General features: G+C 36.7%; 1 protein-coding gene and 1 long non-coding RNA gene across 2 annotated transcripts; one reads left to right on the top strand and one right to left on the bottom strand.

Annotated features, from left to right (window-relative positions):
• Positions 1 to 12,319: 12,319 nt before the first annotated feature.
• Positions 12,320 to 15,378, bottom strand: LOC130049943 (uncharacterized). Its single transcript, XM_056148195.1, has 4 exons — positions 15,216 to 15,378; positions 14,952 to 15,113; positions 14,285 to 14,689; positions 12,320 to 14,189 (listed from the first exon to the last, which is right to left on the bottom strand). Exons 1-4 carry the CDS (start codon positions 15,376 to 15,378, stop codon positions 12,478 to 12,480), a joined length of 2,442 nt encoding a protein of 813 aa, XP_056004170.1. The 3' UTR covers positions 12,320 to 12,477.
• A 5,499-nt stretch (positions 15,379 to 20,877) lies between these two features.
• Positions 20,878 to 21,960, top strand: LOC130050009 (uncharacterized). The gene is made up of 2 exons (XR_008798365.1): positions 20,878 to 21,274; positions 21,598 to 21,960. It is a non-coding gene; the product is annotated as an uncharacterized LOC130050009 (long non-coding RNA).
• The last annotated feature ends 336 nt before the right edge of the window (positions 21,961 to 22,296 follow it).

Genomic DNA, 22,296 nt, shown 5'->3' with positions numbered 1-22,296 from the left:
TTACCGTAAACTATTTATCCATTGCCGGCTTTAAGAGAGGTTGGAAAACGTAACCGAGATCCAACAAGTTTGTATGAGTATCCTACACTGTCGCATTCGGTACAGGAAGTAATTTAAGCTCTGACCAGGTTGTACAAAGACAGAATGTAGCAATAGAACAAGGCACTGGACATGTTGTGTTTGTGAAGTATATCGACAAATTAAGATACATTCTTTAGACTGTCTAGAATGGGTTTCTGTAAAATATGCGGTAAGTTTCTGATGATAGTGTTTCATCTAGCATTCCTTTAGAGCAATATAAGCTGTATCTGAAGATATATTAATTGAAAAATAGAATAAAACTATGATAACATACTTGGAATTGAATGCGTATAATTTCATAGAATCAGGGTGAATCTGAAACAATAAACCAATGAAATCAGCAAAAAATGTCGATTCACGAATCATTGTCATACTTTAAGTAATTCCTGCTCGTAATCTCCAATGTGAATTCACATGGGAGGTTACCGGTTCAGAAAAATGCAAAAGAGAGGCACTGCACATGTGTCAGATTTTTAAACAATTTAATACGCAAAATCTATAGCAAATTCACTATTGAATTTTAGTTGATTGACACATTTTCCTACATTCAATTACTTTCTTGCACTTAAATACTTAGTCATTCCTGACACGATGTAATAATTCAAATGTTAACTTCGTATGACCTCGTTCCCATGGCGGTGTACATGAAAGCCGAAGATAACGCACTGTGACCGATCGACAGGGGATGCTTAACCTAGACACCTGATCCCACCTCTGATGTGTTCAGGGTTTCGTGTTTGCCCAACCATGTTTTTTGTATTGCTTATATGAGTAATGAAATTGATCACTGTTCGTTATCTTCACCTTTCATAAATTATACCGATAGGTGTCAATTGGTTTATAATTGTATCGTTGAAAAATACCGTCAGTTACACCTTTTATTGCTTTGAAGATCAAGATTACATCGGATTTATTTCAACTTTAGATTAATATTGTAATGATAATGAAGGATAAAGAATATATATCATGTGTTTATACTGTGTCCATAAAATGTGCTAATGGAAATAAAAAATGCGAACGTGACTTAGGACTACGATCTCAACAAAATCTAAATATCTTGAATTTTCACAATCCATTTCCACAATCAAATTTTCAATACTTCCCTTGGTTGTATAATTTTACATTGTCCTCCACAGAAAGAAATTGATATACATGGTTGTTTGTTTTAACTGTTTCCTTTGACGACAGGTCTTATTCCAATTCTGCTTTTGTATGATGGGCATGCAAAGTGCATAATCACTAGATCATCGGACATATGCGGTTCGACTGGTGACGTGTACAATTGCCAATATCAGCAATTGAAATTTGTACCAAGAGACATTGTTTCAAATATTACAGCCATTGATCTTTCTGTCAACGATATCGAGAATCTGAAGGATGGCGACTTTAACGGAATGCATAATCTGAAAGCCATATATCTTAATCGGAACAGAATAAATCACATCAAAAGGAACGTATTTCAATATCTCCCTAATTTGTGCATTTTAGATCTAAGCTCAAACCAACTTCGCAAAGGATCTATAGAAAAGGGAACATTTCAAGATATGAATTCTCTTCAGGACCTCAGAATTAATCGTAACGCATTTCAAAGTGGAGGATTTCCTGACGAAGAAATAGAATATCTTCCATCACTGAGGAACTTATCAATGAGCGTTACTACAAACACCTTGTATTTTTCTTCAAAATTTCGAACATTAAAAAACCTTAAAAAGATGGAAATTGATTCTTATGTCGATTTTCAGTTAAATAATAAATCCTTCGAAAATCTCGTTGAACTCAATATAGAATATGTACACTTCATCTTTGGTCACAATTGCCCATGCAAAAATATCGACGAGGATTTGTTTTGGGCGTTTCCTAACTTAAAAGGCCTGCGCCTTCAAACGTTGTGTGGCATGCGATACGCACTGAAATCCCTGATGCGATTCCAGTTTAAGAAATTGAACTATGTAAACTTTTCTCGTTCATTCCCACGCGTTGGAGAAATGATTGGTATGAATGAAAATGATGTGAAGTATCTGAGGAACGTCTGTGTTAAAACTGTTAGTTTGAAGGACACAAATAGTATAAGCATACCTACAATGAAATCCTCCATATTTATGAAATGCATTGAACATATAGACTTGTCATTCAATACGATTCAAAACTCCCCTTTTGCAGTTGCAATTTCAGAAGCAGTGAGAGTCAAAGTTATAAATCTCAGTCACCAGAGTTACTGTGGTTCATATTCATCTCCCATTGAAAACAGCAAACTAACGATACAGCAAATGCCATTAAATATCACACTATCTACTTCATTGGAAGATTTAGACTCATCCAATACGCACATTGATCCCGGCACAGCCAAGTTAAAAATTCAAATATACGGAATTAACCTCGAACGACTCAACGCTAGATACACAAGTTTTCCCCTTTGTGGGATGGACAACCTCAAACTTATATTACCTCGACTGTGGTTTTTTGATCTCTCTGGTGTACAATGTAAATATTTAAATGTAGCATTTCTGAAAGATTTGCGTTCTTTGTCGGAACTCTACATGAGTGATGTAAATCTTGATTCGGGTCTAACACGAGATGTGAAGGCTGAGTTTCTTAATGGCCTTACCAAACTGAAGGTGGTCGATTTCTCAGAGAATGCCTTAAAAGATTTACATCCTAACCTTTTTCAAAGTCAGGCATTCTCTTTGGAAACGTTATTATTAAATGGCAATCTATTCACTACAGTTCCAAATGCTCTTCGTGTTGTTACATCATTACGAGTTCTTCAACTGAAATTCAACAAAATATCATCCTTTTCGACCGATTCTATCATTACCTTAAATCATCTAAAAAGCGTACAGATAGATGTTAGAGGTAACCCCTTTGACTGCTTCTGTAATGCCATCGATTCCTTGCACTGGATGTCCGATCATCGGGAACTATTTCGTCATTTGAACGAGACCTACTGTATTGAGGAACCAACCAAATCGTTGTTTTCTGTGATTAATGATATGCGTTCCCTAGAACTACGATGCATTTCAAGGCTGTGGATGCAAATATCGATTTCTGCTCTGTCGTTCACATTTCTTTTTCTTGTAACATTTACAATTTTATACCGCTACAGAATCCTCCTGCGTTATGGAATGTTGAGAATCAGATTATTTTGGAGAAAAAGCTTTTCGATAATCATTGCATCCGACATACCTGTGTATGACGCATATATTTCGTATTCATCCAGTGATTTTGCTTGGATGCGCTCAAAACTTTACCCAGCATTAACTGGACAAAATCTTCGAATCGCGCTGCAAGATAAAGATTTTAACCCAGGTAGTCCCTATGCAGAAGAAGTAGTTAAATTTGTTAGCATGAGCAAATATGTGATATTCGTAATAACACGGGGTTTTATCAAATCTGAATGGGGATCCTATGAAATCCAGGTCGCAAAAATACATGCAATTCACACTAAGGCGAAGCTTGTTCTGATCATCAAGGATGGAATCCAAATTGAAGATCTTCCAAATGACATCTTGTTTATTTGGTGGAAAATCAAACCATTGGTGTTCAATGAAAATGGAACCGAAGGGAAACAAGCAAAATTTTTCAAACGGTTATTCACTATTATTAAGGATTAATCGAATGGAATAACATATACTTCCGTGTTCTTTGTGGTGTACTGTACTTATCATACGAGAACCCCTTTCATTTGTGGATATAGAATACACTCATTTTAACGCAATACGTTTCAGGAAAAATACGAGAAACAAAATATTCATTGCATGACAAAATACATGTATGAAAGCTGCACAATAATTTTTATTTTAGTTTGTATTATACAATGTTTTTGCCTTTTATATCTTTACAAATTGTGTTTATAGTCATATTACCAGCGATGCATTTATTTACTCTGCATGTACGAATCTTGATAAATATAGTATGTCTATTGTAACGTCTTGTGATTCCGACAAAAATGACAATTCTGTATTTTGATACTAATATGCATAAATAATTACTCACAAATTGCTTTGTTTTTACAAAAAACGCATTTGAGAATCAAATAGATAGTGCCAAAATGAAATGACAACCCATGCATGGCCAAGTATTGTATATTAGGTGTCGGTTTTCACACGTACTGTACATTTTTATTTCTACTTAATTTCAATATCTGTTTATATTTTCTTTAATACACAGGTTATTTTTGATAGAATATAACCAATTCTCTATGGATTGACCCAAAGAATAATTTCTAGCCGAGACAATTTAATTTCCCTCTGGCTCCCATGACAAAACGTTAAACTTATCACTATCTGGTGACGAAGAAACAGGTAAAGCCTCGAACATGTGTAAAAGATAATCAAACAAGGTTTAAACTCAAGTCTATGTCTGGAATTGTCACCTTCTAAATCCAGGATATCTTTAAACCTGGTCATTTGTCGCAGAAATCAAAACGGTAATATAGTGGTGTAGTATGTGTAAAAACATACACTGTTTTCAAATGCAATAGGAAGGAAAATCATTTCGCCATTCTTTCTATAAATAACAATATTTGAATAGCTATTTCGAGTAAATACTTGCATATCTGGACGAAATTAAATCACAGTTGTGAACTTTTCAATATAATTTTAAATGAACTGTAAGCTTTATTTAAAATCAATCTGCACCGCACTTGACCTTTAAGTGTCACAGTTTTTAAAGTGTTTATTGGAAGATTAAATTTAAAACCAAATTTTCAACGTCTTATATTCATACATTTGCATAGTTTGATTCATTTTTTCTATTCTAAGACTGAAGATTTTCTAATTCATTTCATAGATTTAATAAAAATAACAAAGTTTAATCTCAAAAACATGTATGCATTTTAAAGAATTTTTGCTGATGATCTTTTTCGTAAAGGTATATACGTACAAAATTGATATGTTGTTGTTTCCAAGCTAACATGATTGTTTTGTTCCCGAACACATAGTGTCGGAAACATATTCTGTTTGCTCCGTTTCCTATTATTATTGTTTTCTTCTTTAGTGCGAAATGTCGCTAATTTTAAAGAAAACCGCGAGGAATGTCCCAAATTTATTTTATCGTAGTAGCAAAAATACCGAGAATCATAACACGAATAGGGGCCCATCAAAAAGGAAATTCCCTCTACTTTCACAAGCTGTATTTACCTTTCCCTATTTTCAAATATGAATATAGGTAAAATTCCGATCTGTTTAAACATCAACTTTATCAGGCATTAAATTTCATTTTTAAAAGTACTGAAAGCAGAGTATACATGCTTTTCAAAAATGTTAAAAAAAAATTATTGCATTGATAGGGAAAATAAACAAGAGGCGCATGGGCCTAGAATCGCTTTTCTGATACATTGTAGAACAGGCAAAAATTTTCACTAACCAAGATTCATCAATTAACAAAGTTTGATGATGTGAAGTCAAATAGTACCTGAAAATCTAAATGTAACTGTCCAAAAGTAGGTCACAGTGACCTACTTTTGGTCGACACACCGAAGACTCAAGATGCATCAACTGACAAGTCAAATAGTATTCAAATATAGCCGTCAAATTCCAAAAGAAGGCCACAGTGACCTACGTTTTGGTCGACACACTCCAAAGACTCAAGATGCATCAACTGACAAAGTTTGATAATTGAAGTCAAAGAGTATCTGAAATATTCAGATATAAACGTCAAATTCCAAAAGTAGGTCACAGTGACTACTTATTGGTTGACACACTCTGAAGATTCAAGGCCCATCAACTGACAAAGTTTGATCATTGTAAGTCAAATAGTATCTGAAATATTCAAATATAGCCATCAAAATCCAAAAATACGTCACGATGACCTACTTTTTAGTCAACACACTCTGAAAACTCAACATGCATCAACTGACAAATTTTGATAATTGTAAGTCAAATAGTATCTGAAATATTAAAATATAGCCGTCAAATTCCAAAAGTAGGTCACGTTGACTTACTTTTTTGTCAACAAACTATGAAGACTCAAGATGCATCAATTGACAAAGTTTGATGATCCTAGCTTTCATAGTGTCCAAAATATGCATCTTAAATTGAAAATGTGAAATTTGAATGTCTGCAAATTTCAAAAAGTAGGTAACTGTGGCCTACTTTTTTAAAATAAATATGTTTCGAGGCCTCCAGTGGCATCAACTTACAAGGTTTGATGATTCTAATTCTCTCGGTATCTGAAATAACAACCTAAAATGTATTCATAAATGATTAGCCATAAAATTCAGAAAGTAGGTCATGGTAACAAACTTTTTTAATGACGCAGTTCAAAGTCCCATGATCCATCAACTGACAACTTTTGATGATCATAGGCTCAAAAGTGTCCAAGATATGCATCAAAATCCATTTAAGAATAATTTCCTGCAAAATTCAAAAGTAGGTCACCATGACCTACTTTTGAAACAATATGATATTAGGTCCTAGGATGCATCAATTGACAAAGTTTGATGATCCTAGTCCTTATACTAAGCAAAATATCAAAGTTTTAACAAAACAGAATTTAAGATCAACTTTGAAGTGACCTTGAGACAACACCCTTTGCCCCAAGATGATGTCTTGAACATTTTTTTTATCTACAACCTAACCTCATCCTTATGCATAAGTTTGGTGATAATTTGCCCAGTGGTTCTTGAGAAGATTTTTTTTAGCAACCACTACTTTTGTTTGCATTTTCCTAATTATCTCCCCTTGTTAAAAGGTCACAACCTTAGTTTTGTTACAAATGAAAGCCCTTTAGCCAAGGATACTCTGTGACAAATTTGACAAATATTAGCCAAGGGGTTCTTGAGATATAGCCCCTTTTCCAAAAAGTTGACGGACACCGCACACCAGACATATGGCCATATGATTAGCTCTTTGAGCCTTCCGCTCAGAAGAGCTAAAAACATATCAAGGGGGAAATAGCCTTGCGACAAAACATTGCATCATATTTAGACGAAGCCATCTTTCACTTTAGATGCCTTTTTAAGGTTAATGGCTTTATTCACTTTATTGATTTGTACTTAGCTGAAAAATAAAGAAAATTTTCATAAAATATGATATATAGATCATTTATCTTATGGCCATAGTTTCAAAGATTTAGAGGCACTCCTTTTGCGTAGTCCTGTTTTTACGCGCCACCGGTCAAATTAACCGGCGCAGTAGAAAAAGGGTCAATTTAATTCAATGCATCACTGGCTCATTGACCGTAATAAAATCTCTGGAGTAAGAGGAAGTTTTAAAATCACTTAGATTTGGGTTTTCCATCACTTAGGTAAAGGGGGATTTTTTGTTTCAATCCAGGTCTAGTAAATCTTTACCGTAAACTATTTCTCAGTTGTCGGCTTTGAGGAGGTATGCTACAATATGGAAATTTGATCACTGAAGAGACATTATTTGTCGAAATGCGCATCTGGTGCAACAAAATCGTACTGTATAAGTTTTGCATATGGATGAAAAGTGGAGAATATGTACAACAATATTTTGGAATTGAAAATTTTCAAATTTACTTGATTTAGTCAAAAAAAAGAGGTTTAGTTGAAAGCAATCTGAGAAAAATTTCAAACATCTGCTGGACTCGAACACGCGATTTACAGTTCAGCAGTCGACATGCTAACCTACTGAGCTACTCAGCTAGGCAAATCTTTTTTATATGAATATAAAAATATTGCTGATATTTATATTTTCCACCATGTTTTAGAAGGAAGTCAGCCATTATGACGATGTAGAGTACCTCCTTAAGAGAGGTTAGAAAACGTAACCGAGATCCAACCAGTTTGTATGAGTATCCTACACTGTCGCATTCGGTACAGGAAGTAATTTAAGCTCTAACCAGGTTGTACAAAGACAAAATGTAGCAATAGAACAAGGCACTGGACATGATGCGTTTGTGAAGTATATATCGACAAATTAAGACACATTCTTTAGACTGTCTAGAATGGGTTTCTGTAAAATATACGGTACGTTTCTAATGTTATTGTTTCATCTAGCATTCCTTTAGAGCAATATAAGATGTATCTGATGGTGTATGAATTGAAAAAAAAGAATTAAAAATGTGATAACATAATTGGAATTCAATTCATATCATTTCATAGAATCAGAGTGAATCTGAAGCAATAAACCCGTGAAATCAGCAAAACATGTGGATTCATGAATCATTATCATCTTTTAAGTATTTCCTGCTCGTAATCTCCAATGTGAATTCACCTCGGAGGTTACCGATTCAGAAAAATGCGAAAAAGGGGCATTGCACACGTGTTAGATTTTTAAACAGTTTAATATGCAAAATCTATAGTAAATTCATTAATGACTTTTATTTGATTGACACATTTTCCATAATTCAACTACTATCTTGCACTTAAATACTTACTCATTCCTGACACGATGTAATAATTCAATTTTAACTTTGTACCACCTCGGTCTCAGTGCATGACAATTATGCTCGATAGTCATCGTTCCCATGTCCGTGTACGTGAAGCCGAAGATAACGCACTGTAACCGGTCGACAAGGAATGCTTACTTAGACACTTGATCCCACCTCTGGTGTGTTCAGGGTTTCGTGTTTGCCCAACTATCTATTTTGTATTGCTTATAGGAGTAATGAAATTGATCACTGTTCGTTATCTTCACCTTTCATAAATTATATCGATAGGTGTCAATTGGTTCATACTTGTATCGTTAAAAAATATCGTCAGTTACACCCTTTATTACTTTGTAGATCAGATTACATCGGATTTATATCAACTTTAGATTTGTAATGATAATGAAGGTTAACGAAAATATATCATGTGTTTATTATGTGTCCATACATGTAAAATGTGCTAATGGAATGCCAAAAATGCGAACGTGACTTAGGACTACGATCTCAACAAAACCTAAATATCTTGAATTTTCACAACCCATTTCCACAATCAAATTTTCAATGCCTCCCTTTCCCTGTAAGTTGTATAATTTTACATTGTCCTCCACAGAAGGAAATTGATATCCATGGCTGTTTGTTTTAACTGTTTCTTTTGACGGTAGGTCTTATTCCAATTCTACTTTTGTATGATGGGCATGCAACGTGCATAATCACTAGATCATCGAACATATGCGGTTCGACTGGTGATGTGTACAATTGCCAATATCAGCAATTGAAATCTGTACCAAGAGATATTGTTTCAAATATCACAGCCATTGATCTTTCTGTCAACGATATCGAGAATCTGAAGGATGGCGACTTTAACGGAATGCATAATCTGAAAGCCATTTATCTTAATCGGAACAAAATAAATTACAGCAAGAAGAACGTATTTCAGCGTCCGCCTAATTTATGCATTTTAGATCTAAGCTCAAACCAACTTCGCAAAGGATCCATAGAAAAGGGAACATTTCAAGATATGAATTCTCTTCAGGAACTTAGAATTAATGACAATCCCTTTCTTGTTGGAGGATTTCCTGACGACGAAATAGGACGTCTTTCATCACTGAGGAACTTATCAATGAGCGTAACTACAGCAACCCTGCATTTTCCCCTCAAAATTTCAAACATGGTGGCCGAGAGGTTAGAGCGTTCGCCCCACATGCAGAAGGTCGGGGTTCAATCCCGGCCGCGACAGACCTAAGGCGTTAAAACAGGTAGTGACATTTCCCTCGCCAAACCCTCAGCATCAGGTGTGAATGTCACGGGTCTCGGAGATGACTTTAAAAATTGATGAACCGTGTCACAGTAGGTGTGGCACGCTAAAGAACCCTCACTGCTCAATGGTCGTAAGCGCCAGGCATATGCCTAAATTTGAAGCCCTTCACCGGTCTTGGTGACAAAGTCTCCATATGAGTGAAAAATTCTCGAGCGAGACGTTAAGCAAAATACAATCAATCAATCAAACTTTAAAACAACTAAACAAAAACTGGAAATTGATTATCCTGTAGATTTCCATATAAGAAATAAATCCTTTGAAAATCTTACTGAACTCAATAAACAATGTGTACATTTCAACGATGATTTGTTTTGGCCGTTTTCTAACTTTAAATGCCTGCGCCTTTAAACGTTTTGTGGCATGCGAAAGACATTGAAATCGCTAATGAGATTGCAGTTTAAGAAATTGAAGTATGTAAACTTAACTCTTGGAGAAGCCATGACGATGTATGAAAATGATGTTAAGTATCTGGAAAAAAAAACGTATGTGCAGAACTGTTAGTTTCAAGGACACGCGCATTGTAAGCATAAGTACGATGGAATCCTCCATATTCATGAAATGTATTGAACAAATAGTCTTTTTGTATAATACGTTAAGAAACTCCCCGTTGGTATTTGCAATTCTAGAAGCACCGCGAATCAAAGTCATCAATTTTAGTCATCAGAGGTACTCTGGATCAAATTTATTTCCCAGTCCAAACCGCAAACCAATTATTGAACAATTGTCATTTAGTTTAACACTGTGCGAGTTTCATTGTGTCGTAACCCTTCCGGCTAGATTTGGGCACCATATGGTATCAAAATCTTTACGGGAATAAATAATGAAAAAAATCTTTTAAAAAGCTCACTCAAATGAGCGATGTGACAGACGGACCTTTTTGCATTAATACTACATCCTTTTCTAAAAGGTCAGTGATATTCTTTATTTTTAATTCTTACGATAAACACTCAAATCAAGATATCTGCTTTTTTTATAGAAAAGAAAAGAGAAATGACTTTAGTTTTGAGGTTTTGTGTGTCTTCCTTTCTTTAATCGGACAACCTTTTAATTCTTTTTTATATATCCCTGTATCAATTGTCACCTTTCATTTATAGGTTTATAATTATATTGTATAAAAATGTAGCTAGTAATGATAGTAATGTTGGAATTAAATGAAAGGCCCACATATGCAAGAGGATACACAATTATTAATAGTCCATGAAAGTATCCTCTTGATCTTCAACTGAGGGGCAGCCCCCCTCTGAGGGTGGGATTATGACATTCAATGTTGATACTCTCTAAGATAAGTCAACATCTTTTTGAAAAAAATGAAAATGCTTTATATTGCCAGTAGCAAATAATATTTCTAAATATTGTGAAATACATGCTTTTAAGTGGCATATAATTCCTTCAGATGTTTCATCAATATTTTCAAGTCTACAATACATTTTATATCTGTATATTGTTATAGCTATAAAGGATAAAAGTAAATTGAACACTACAGTTATTTCATTTCTGACAGAGAAAAATCCAACGACAACATTTTCCCATTTTACATCAAAACCCATGAAGTTACTAATTTCCATATAATCTGTACATTTACACAATCAAATATTAAGTGTTTTGAATTCTCAATCTTATCGCTACACGTTTTACCCATGCAGGTCGTATTTCTATTGATTTTTTTACTGTAATAATTATTTGAAAGTATATTATGTAACAGTTTATAGTTAAATTCTGCAATTGTTTTGTCTTGAAGCATTTCTACTTTATTCATGTATATTTTACTCCAGTCACTGTTGGCTATGTCAAATTCTTCTTTGTTTTACTTTGCTTGCATGACTGGCACCTGAAACTTTTTCTTTGCACAAGTGTTATAAAAGTCTTTTGTTGTATGTTTGTTTTGGCTGTGATTGTTTATTGAGATCTTTAGATGACTGCATATGGTGAAGTCGTGCTTTTGTTCGTATTTCTTGAAAATTTATTTTATTATTTTATATTCACAAAGCCAATTATTCTTTTCTACTAATAATTCCATTATATCCTCAGGTGGCTTAAGAAGCCCGTTATCTGACAATAAATCCTTAACATAAAGTATATTACTTTTCGACCAGTTAGGAAAGAAGATTGTTTTGCCTTTATATGAAAATTTTTGATTTGACCATATTGGTTGTGTAAGAAATTGTACATTGTTGTGATTATCGTGTATTTGTTTACACGCATTAAAGCATATAAATACTTGTTTATAGAACAAAGCCACTGTCCGTATTATTTCGTGACTGATTCTAACACTAATTAAAATGTGATCCAGTTCACGGGCCTGACGCTAACACTAATTAGGATGGGATTCAGTTCACGGGCCTAACTCTAACATTAATTGGGATGTGATTCAGTTCACAGGCCTGACTACTAATACCCCACCCCAAAATCTAAATTTTTAGTATTAAAATTTGTATTTGTTAAATAAATACTTACCTTTATAAATTTAGATATTCACCTGCTTGCAGTCTTGTATCGGAAAAAAAAACCATGTAAACAAAAAAGCACCCTTCGTGACCCGCCACCTCTGACATGCTCAGAAACCAACATCCGGTATCATCTATTCTTTGACATAAAACAAAAAATTAGAAGGGGGATGAAGGGGAGGTGGGTTGGGACCTCTGATTTATAAAGGTAAGTATTTATTTAACAAATACAAATTTTAATACTAAAAATTTAGAATTTATCACAATAAATACGTTACCTTTATAAATTTAGATAAGCAGAATTCAAAGTAGAGCTGAATCCCCCTGAGATTGACAACTAGGAGGAAAAACCACTTTTTGAGCTGAAACTAGAGGTCCAAGCGAGAACAAACTGTCACTATGAAGGGGCATAGATCTAAGGTAATGGTTATAAAAGGTACTATCAGACCTCCAATAACCAGCTGACATGATTTCCGACATAGAGGAGGAATTGAAAATAGCCCAGGAGCAAGACAAGGCTCTAATTTCATGTGCCTGAACTTGAACACGAGACAAGGCTTCTGGAGATGAAGATTGGTAAGCCATCTTAACAGTATGACAAAGCCAAGTAGAAATAGTCTTAGCCAAAATATCCTTTAGACCTTTCTTAATAGGAATGAAAAGTCTAGTAGAACCAGAAGGTCTGAGCGTTGACGAAACAGAAATATATTTCTGAAGTGTACGCACTGGACATAAATCCTGATTACCTAATGATTTAGGTAGAGCAGGAATAACAATAGGTCCAGAACCTTTGTCTGATAACTGATTCTTGGCTAAGAAAGATGGATCTGTCAACAGAGTAACTGAAGAATTATCTGCAGAAAATCTGAGACAAGAATCTGCAATGGAGAAAGCATGAATCTCACTCCTTCTACGACCAGAAGCTAAAGCTAATAAAAAACAGCACTTCAAGGTCAAAAACTTAAAGGAAGCTAAAAATAAAGGTTCGAAAGGAGGAAATTGTAAAGTCCTAAGAACCAAAGCTAAATTCCAGGATGGAACCAACCTACGTTGTCTAGGTCGTTCCAAACAAAAATTCTTGACCATGAGGGACAAGAACTCATTCTTCCCAAAATCAGGACCTCCTGACAAAGCTATAGTTCTGGATAAAGCTGAACGATAGCCCTTAATAGTAGAGGGAGAGAAACCTTTGTCTTCAAACAGATAAACTAAAAACTCAGCTAACTGTTGGACAGTAACTGCGAGAGGATCAATTTCCTTTGAACGACACCAAGAACAGAAGATGTTCCACTTAGAGTCATAAATTGCTCCTGTAGATTTTCTGACTGAACTAGAGATACGTTTGGCTGCTCTGTCAGAAAAGCCATCCTGTCTGAGAGATTCCCTGACAGTAACCATGCGTGTAGATGGAGGTTGGAAAGATTCTGATGAACTTTCCTGCCTTTGAATTGAGACAAAAGATCTTTCCTGAGAGGAAGCAGAATTGGTCTCGCACAACACAGTTGAAGAAGATCTGGAAACCAAGATTGTTTTGGCCATGCTGGAGCAATAAGAATGGTCTTGCAAATTTCTACCCTGATTTTGTGTAAAATCTTGGGAAGGAGGCGAAAAGGAGGAAACATGTAAGAAAACATCCCCTTCCAATCGAAAGACATTGCATCCACTGCTAAAGCTTTGTTGTCTGGAATCGGAGACACAAACGTTGGCAGTTTGCAATTCAGATGCGTAGCAAAGAGGTCTATATGAGGACGATCCCACTTGAGACAGATCTCCTGAAAGACTGCTGGATGTAACTCCCATTCTGTATTCACTGGATGCAGTGACCTTGAGAGAGCATCCGCTACTAGATTCAGATTGCCAGGAACATGCCTGACTGACAAGTGAATTCCCAGGGAACGGCAAAACAACAGAATTTCTTTGCACAGAAGGTAAAGAGACTGAGAATGTGTGCCGCCCTGATTCTGCAGATAAGCCACTACTGTTGTATTGTCTGTGGCTATCATCAGAGATTGACCCTGAACAAATTGGGAAAATTGTTTCAATGCCAGAAGAACAGCCCGCATCTCCAGTAAATTGATGTGTTCTGTCAACTGGAGACCGGACCATATACCTGATGCCTCTCTGCCCTCCAGGGTAGCTCCCCAGCCTGTCAGAGAAGTATCTGTAAACAGGGTCATAGAAGGAACTGGGGGGTCTAGCGAGCAACCTATCATAACATTCTCTCTCACTGACCACCACAGAAGATGAGGATACAATCTGGGAAGAATGGGAATAACAGCTTCCCACTGTTGTGAGGCTGGTACCCAAAATTCCAGAAGATACCACTGAATGGGGCGAATATGAAGACGACCTAAAGGTACTATGTCCATCAGAGAAATCAGAAAACCTATCAGTTGTAGAAACTGGCGAGCTGAAGCCTGTTTGGCTGAAAGTAGTTGATCCAACAGATACTGAAGCTTGAGAAATTTCTCCTCTGGAGGAAGAACTATCCCAAGATCTGTTCGAAATTGTTCCCCTAGGAAAATGAAACTCTGACTGGGAACTATCTCTGATTTTTCCCAAGAAATAAGGAAACCCAGCTTCAACAGAAGATGAATAACTCGATGAGTATGTTGATGAAGAAGGTTGAAAGAAAAATTCTTGATCAGAGAATCGTCTAGATATGTATGGATGAAAATGGACTGGGAGTGTAGATACGCAACCACTGTTTGAAAATTTTTTGTGAACACTAGTGGAGCAGTAGATAGGCCAAAAGGCATTGCCCTGAAAGCATATACCTTGCCCTCCCAGACCAGACGAAGAAACTTCCGATAAGCCGGAGCTATAGGGACATGAAAATAAGCATCCGTCAGATCTAAAGAAGACGTCCACATCCCTGTATGGAGAGAGGTTCTGATCGACCTGTTGGTCTCCATTTTGAAATGTGGAATCACCAGATACTGATTCAGAAAAGAGAGGTCCAACACAGGTCTCATTTGTCCATTCTTTTTGGGTACAAGAAAGAGACGAGAGTAGAACCCCCAACCTAGAGGTGGACTTACTTCTTCCAATACATTCTTTTGGAGAAGTAGAGACACTTCCTCTTGTAACAACAGATTTTTCCACGGGTCTCTGGTCATAGAAAATTCCAGAGGAACCGCAGAGAGAGGAGGCTGTTCTCGAAATTGAAGCTCTAAACCCCTCCGTAGCACAGAAAGAACCCATTTGTCCGAAATGAGACGGGACCAATGAGGAAGAAAAAGAGAGAGGCGTCCTCCCACAGGAAGATGAGGAAAGGGAACACCTACTTCCTCGGAAAGAGTGGATTGTGCTACAGGAGGGGGGGGGAGGCATCAAAACTGAGATTTCTTACCCTTGGCTACTTTGGGTTTTTTATTATAAGATCCAGAAGCCGATGGGAAAGAACGATGCTCATTACTTCTCTTAAGATTATTTGAACCTTGCAGAGAAGAGCCAGATTTAGTAGCACCTTGAGACTTACTTCTAGAAGAGTCTGATTTAGAAGAACAAGAAACACGCCTAGAACTATCATTGTTGAGTTGTACATCTACTTTAACAGTAGGAGGTTCTTTGTGTAATTCCTCTTGTAATTTGCGTAAAGAGATGCCAAATAACTGCTCTTTATGAAGAGGAGAAAAAAGTAGGTTGTCTTTAAGAAACTCAGAAACGTTAGATTTTTGAAGAATCTCTTGTCTCCTAGCTAAAGAAAAATTGGCAATAGTGCCAAGATTCAAGAGCTGAGAAGTGCAAAGACATCTATCTACTTGGAGAAGAAAAGAACGAACATCATCAAATTCTTCGCCCTTATCTTTAAGAGAGGCACCTGCAGCAGCAAGAAAATGCTCCGCATATTGTAAAGCTGCGGCAACACCCCGAAGATTGTTCTCCGACCTAGAATAAGAAGTCTGAGATAACTTGACCCCCTCAGAAGACTTAGCACCAAGAAGATTGGAAAAAGTCTTATCAAAAACAGGTTGAGATTTTCCCAAGGAAACATCATGAATATCAAAATACTTCATTCTAACCTTACCAGGGAAAGAAGATGTACTAAAAGCCAGATTTTGTCTAACTAAATTAGAGGCCTTATTGGAGGACATCTGATCGTCGACAAGATGAGAATTAATGGAAGCCAATGCAGATTTAAAATGACTAGACTCGGGAAAAGAAGCATACGACTTAGAAGAATCTCTCACAAGACCAGAGCAGGACTGAAAATCAGAAGGTTTGTGAGAACTCCTGGGAGGAGAAACTAAAGAATCGGGACCTGACAATTCTCTACGAATTGCGTACACTTTGTCTTTCAGAGTGAGATTCTCTACCGGAAGTTGCTCCTGAGAAAGCCCAACTTCATCGACTGAAGGAACCGGAGATAGGCAATTATCGCTCAGAAAGATGCCTCTTGACTACTTGGAGCCAAAGATAATGAGTCAACCTCCTCGTCCGCTTTATTATCAAAAGCGGGCCGAGGGGTGACAAGAGCAGCCCCAGGAACAGTGGGGGACGTAGCTGATTTGCTTTTTTCAATCAAATCTAGTCTACGTTCCACTGTCACAAATTTTGAAGAAATAGAAGCCTCCAGTTTCTGAATAGATGAAACCAAACATTTAATTTCGTCCTTATTGGAGGACTCCATTAAGTTTGGTTTACTAACAAAACCTTGCCCTGTCCACACAGGTTGAGTCGAGTAGGGATAAGGTGGCACAGAATACATGGGATGAGGAAATCTAGCTGGCCACCTAGACCGATAAAACGTCTCCCTACGATTACCCGAAGGAAAACTCTCAGGGCGAGAACTAGCCACCGGACTACCAGGAGGTCGCGTAATAGTAGATGTAGCTCTAATTTGACCTACCGAAGTAACCGGGGTAGAAGGAATTCCTGGAGAATCCATGACATTCCCATAAGAAAGAAAAGGGTCAGATTCCATGGGACCAAAACTTCTAGAGTCAACAGAGTCCCAATACTCTCCCTCTACAGCAATAAAAGGTAATTTAACATTTTCACCTTCATTCGCCATAATGCTTAATAATGTAATAAAGTAATATCAACAAATACCATGCAATACTTAGCCAAAATTAGCAAGTAGAAAAAATTCTTTTCCTCCTCGAGAAAAACGTGACTGCACTCCACAACGGCGGAAAAGAAAAGATGATACCGGATGTTGGTTTCTGAGCATGTCAGAGGTGGCGGGTCACGAAGGGTGCTTTTTTGTTTACATGGGGTTTTTTTCCGATACAAGACTGCAAGCAGGTGAATATCTAAATTTATAAAGGTAACGTATTTATTGTGATAAATTTTCAGTCCCCGGGTTAGGGATCTTTCGATAATTCCAAGCCCGATGTTTATTCATTAATTGTAATGAATTGTGCTTAAAAATTAGAGGGGCGGATTTCCATAACTAGAGATAGTACCATCACCATTTCTTCACAGTGGTGGGACTGGACCACTAATACCTTACCCCCGAAATTTCAGTCCCTTGGGTAGGGTTATTCGATGATTCCAAGCCCGATGATTAATCACCAAATGTAATGCATTATGCATAAAAAATGGAGGGACGCATCTCCATAATTAGTAAGAGCACCATCACCATTTCTTCACAGTGGTGGTAGAGGACCACTAATACTCTACCCCAAACTTTCAGTCGCCATGGTAGGGGTCTCCGATGATTCCGAACCCGATGTTTATTCATTTAGTGTAATGGGTTATGCATAAAAAGTAGACAGGAGGATCTCAGTGTCTAGAGAGAGTACAAACACCATTTCTTCACAGTGGTGGCAGTGGTCGACTAATACCTTACCACCAAAATTTCAGTCCCCTGGGTAGGGGTCTTCGATGATTCCGAACCCGATGTTTATTGACTTAGTGTAAAGCATTATGCATAAAAATTGGAGGGTCGGATCTCCGTAACTAGTGAGAGTAACATCACAATTTCTTCATAGTGTTGGGAGAGGACACTAATGCCCTACCCCCAAAAGTTTATTCCCCTGGGTAGGGGACTTCGTTGATTCCGAACCCGATGTTTATTTACTTAGTGTAATGCATTATGCATAAAAATTGGAGGGTCGGATCTCCGTAATTAGAGAGAGTACCATCACAATTTCTTCATAGTGATGGGAGAAGACCACTAATACCCTACCACAAAATTTCAGTCCCTGGGGTAGGGGCCTTCAATGATTCCGAACCCGATGTTTATTCACTTAGTGTAATGGGTTACATGTATGCATAAAAAGTGGACAGGAGGATCTCAGTTCCTGGGGTAGGAGTATTCGTTGAATCCTAACCCGATGTTTCTTCACTTAGTGTAATGCGTCATGCATAAAAATTGGAGGGTCAGATCTCCGTAACTGGAGAGAGTAACATCACCATTTCTTGATAGTGGTGTGAAAAGACCACTAATACCTTTCCACCAAAATTTCAGTCCCCTGGGTAGGGGTCTTCGATGATTTCGAACCCGATGATTATTCACTTAGTGTAATGGATTATGCATAAAAATTGGAGGGTCGGATATCCGTAACTAGAGAGAATAACATCACTATTTCTTTATAGTGGTGGGAGAGGACCATTCATACCCTACCCCCAAAATTTCATTCTCCTGGGTAGGGGCCTTCGTTGATTCCGAACCCGATGTTTATTCACTTAGTTCAATGCATTATGCATAAAAATTGGAGGGTCGGATCTCCGTAACTAGAGAAAGTACCATCACCTTTTCTTCATAGTGGTGGGAGATGACCACTAATACCCTACCACCGAAATTTCAGTTCCCGGGGTAGGGGTCTTCGATGATTCCGAACCCGATGCTTATTCACTTAGTGTAATTGGTTATACATAAAAAGTGGACAAGAGGATCTCAGTATCCAGAGAGAATATCAACACCATTTCTTCACAATGGTGGGAGTGGACGACTAATACCTTACCCCAAAATTTTCAGTCCCCGGGGTAGGAGTATTCATTGATTCCGAACCCGATGTTTATTCACTTAGTGTAATGCATTATGCATAAAAATTGGAGGGTCGGATCTCCGTAACTAGAGAGAGTAACATCACCATTTCTTCATAGTGGTGGGAAAGGACCACTAGAATCCTACCCCCAAAATTTCAGTCCCCGGGTTAACGTTTTGTTTTTGCTTGGTTTGAGAGAAGAAAAAAAAACATTACAGCTAATATGACGTCACAATGTAACTGTTTACATCCACCACGTTATATTCCCCGCGTTAAATGAAGAGGCGGATAAAATGTCTATAAGTCGTGTTGCAAGATGTTAATGGGCTTAGCTCGTCTCAACGGTGACACCGTGCAACATAGTAGTATAATAGTACATGCAAAGATCGATTCATTAGCTGGTCACTTCATATAGTAGCGGTGAATGGTACTGGAAATGCAAGGTTAGATCGATGAGTTCAACTCATGAACAGAAGAATACGCCCCCCTTACGATTTAGGGGTTTGAAGCGGTAGAACTGTTTTTCTTGCTAACTAAGATTTTTCATATTAATATAATGGCACTTTTTTTCTTTGTTTGTTTCCCACCCCTCAACTTTAAAAAATGACGCTAAAATGTGCCTGAATTCACTATATATGTTGGTACATAAGTAACATGTGCTTGTTTACTGAAAAGTTGCCCAAGTTAACGCAGAAAACGTGATCTCGTTGAACATACTAAATATTAAAACCAGGACGGAATCGGTGACGAAATAATAATGGTTTTGATATTCCGTATTGAATATATGAATAAACATTCTGGCAGATTTCAGTGCATACAAAATACTACTAAAATGAAATACTTAACAACAAAAGAGGCCCAGAGGCCTTATTGGTCATCTGAGTTTTAGCTAAAAGTATAGCTAGTCCAAAGGTCTATAAATATTAGAAAAAATCCCTACTTTGCATATTTAATTCTAATATTCAGCAACAACATAAAACAAGACGTGTTCTTAAAACTTAAATGGGGCGGTTCTCCGGATGAGACCGTAAAATCTGCGGCCCCGTGTCACAGCAGGTGTGGTATTATAAATATCCCTCCCTGCTCAAAGGTCATAAGTGCCAAGTATAGGCCAAAATTTTGCAGACCTTCACCAGCAATGATGACGTGTCCATATAAGTAAAAAATTCTTAAGAGGGACGTTAAGCAAATGCAATCAATCACTTTATAACAAATTTGGCCCCAACCTGGAGGCAGAACCTCTATCCCAAGGATTATGAAATTTACAATTGTGACAAAGGCCTCACTGCTCTACATGAATATGCATTTAAGTTTTGTTACAGATGTGCAGCTGCAGAGTAGAAGATTTTATGAAAATTGGGCATTTTGGGGCTGTTTTTGCCCCACCCATAACGCCCTAAGAATGGAGGAGTCTTGAAGTTTCAATTCATATCACTACTGTATTCAAGATGCTTCATACCAAACTTTTTTTTAAAAAGAAATGAAATGGTAGTTATCAAGAAATTAAAATTACACGTTTTAACACAGTAATGTTACAATGATATGCAAGAGCTTTGGCTACAATCTCCTAAAACATACACGGTTTAAGCCTTTGTGTCATATTCTCCATTTTATTTTATATGTTACCCCTCTTAGGAGGACCGCATTTGTTCAATTGTTAACACATTTAATCACCGTCCATTTCGGTCCAATCCTGACACTAAATCTTTAACCCCTGGGATCATGACATTTACAATTATGGTAAAGGACTGCTTCCTCAATTTATTAATGTAAGGGGAGAACATATTTTATAAAAAAAAAAAAAAAAAAAAAAGAAATAAGTTGTATCAGATGGGATTCGAACCGGGTGCCGAGAGAAGGTCGCGTGTGATGGACGATAGGCATTAACCTCTGCGCCATTGAGACTCTGCAACTACTTAGATATTTTTGGTATCCTGTGTGTCTGATTAGTATTGTAAAATTAATTATAATTGACTTTGAAGAGTATTATATTCTATTAATTTTGGGTAAAAGTATCTCTTGTTGAGTTAAAATAATTTCGTGTAATATTTTTCACACTTATGAAGACGGTCAGTGATTGGTCAGTATGTGTAATAATAGAACCTGCTATTGGCGGTATTTTTGCACGAGATACAGAACAACAAAGACGTGTCTGATGTTGTGTAAGTTTTGGTGATATATTTGTCATTTTCAAGTACACAATAATTTGTCAGTGAATATTTTGAGTGCATAGATTCACTATATCGTGTGCAAGGTATTGTAAGAGATTCTTTGCTAAACAATGCTGTTAGGAAGCAGAATTCAATATTTAGCATTTGCTTTAATCAGACATATAGAATTGAGAACTAGTTTGTAGCTTAATGTTTTCTATTTATACTTAATGGGAGAATATAATTGAGTTTTACATACATGCACTTCGATGACACAACGGTGTTTGAGTTATATGTGTGTTTCAGTATATTTACAGTGTTTATTTTATTAATAGGTCTAAATGTAGGTGATCAATGTATTACGTTGACCTTGACCTGTCGTGGTGGCCATTTTTTGGGCCGGATATTGCGTGCCTTGTTTAGGTTTGTGAACTTTGCGTATTTGCAATTGCTATTTGTTCATGTTGCTAATTATGCATGTTTATAATACATGTACTACATATGAATCCTTGCAAAGGAAATATGTTTGTATATATGATTGAGGTCAAGCAAATCTTGTACATTGGTTAAGTCACTAGAACAAATTATAATGTGTTTTTATTTATTTATATTTATAGGAGCACTGTCATTGATTCATTCATTGATTCATCATTGATTGATCACATTACACTACAACTGTGAATAAAAGGTGAAAAGAATTTGTGTGTTACATTAATTTCAAAAATCGCTAAAACGCATCAAAGACGCGTATGGCCGAGTTGCAGTTTGGAACATTATGCACGCTTGTATTCACGAAGTAAAAACAAGCAAGTATGGTATATAGTTTATAAGTATGAAGCTTTAAATGGCCGCAATATGTATTTAGTGTGATAATGACCTTGACCTTTGGATTTCAAAAGCAACATGAATCGTGAATGTCATCAGGATTTGAAGTCTGATAAACATGCACCACCAAGTACATGTATAAAAGTTAGAGGCAAACTCAAATCTACAGTATATAGTGGGAGGGGGGAAAGACCTTGACCTTTGACCTT

Source organism: Ostrea edulis, chromosome 9 (genome assembly GCF_947568905.1).
Source record: "Ostrea edulis chromosome 9, xbOstEdul1.1, whole genome shotgun sequence".
Classification (NCBI taxonomy): Eukaryota; Metazoa; Mollusca; class Bivalvia; order Ostreida; family Ostreidae; genus Ostrea; species Ostrea edulis.
Note: the sequence above shows the minus strand (reverse complement) of the source record. Positions and strands in the feature narration are given on the sequence as shown.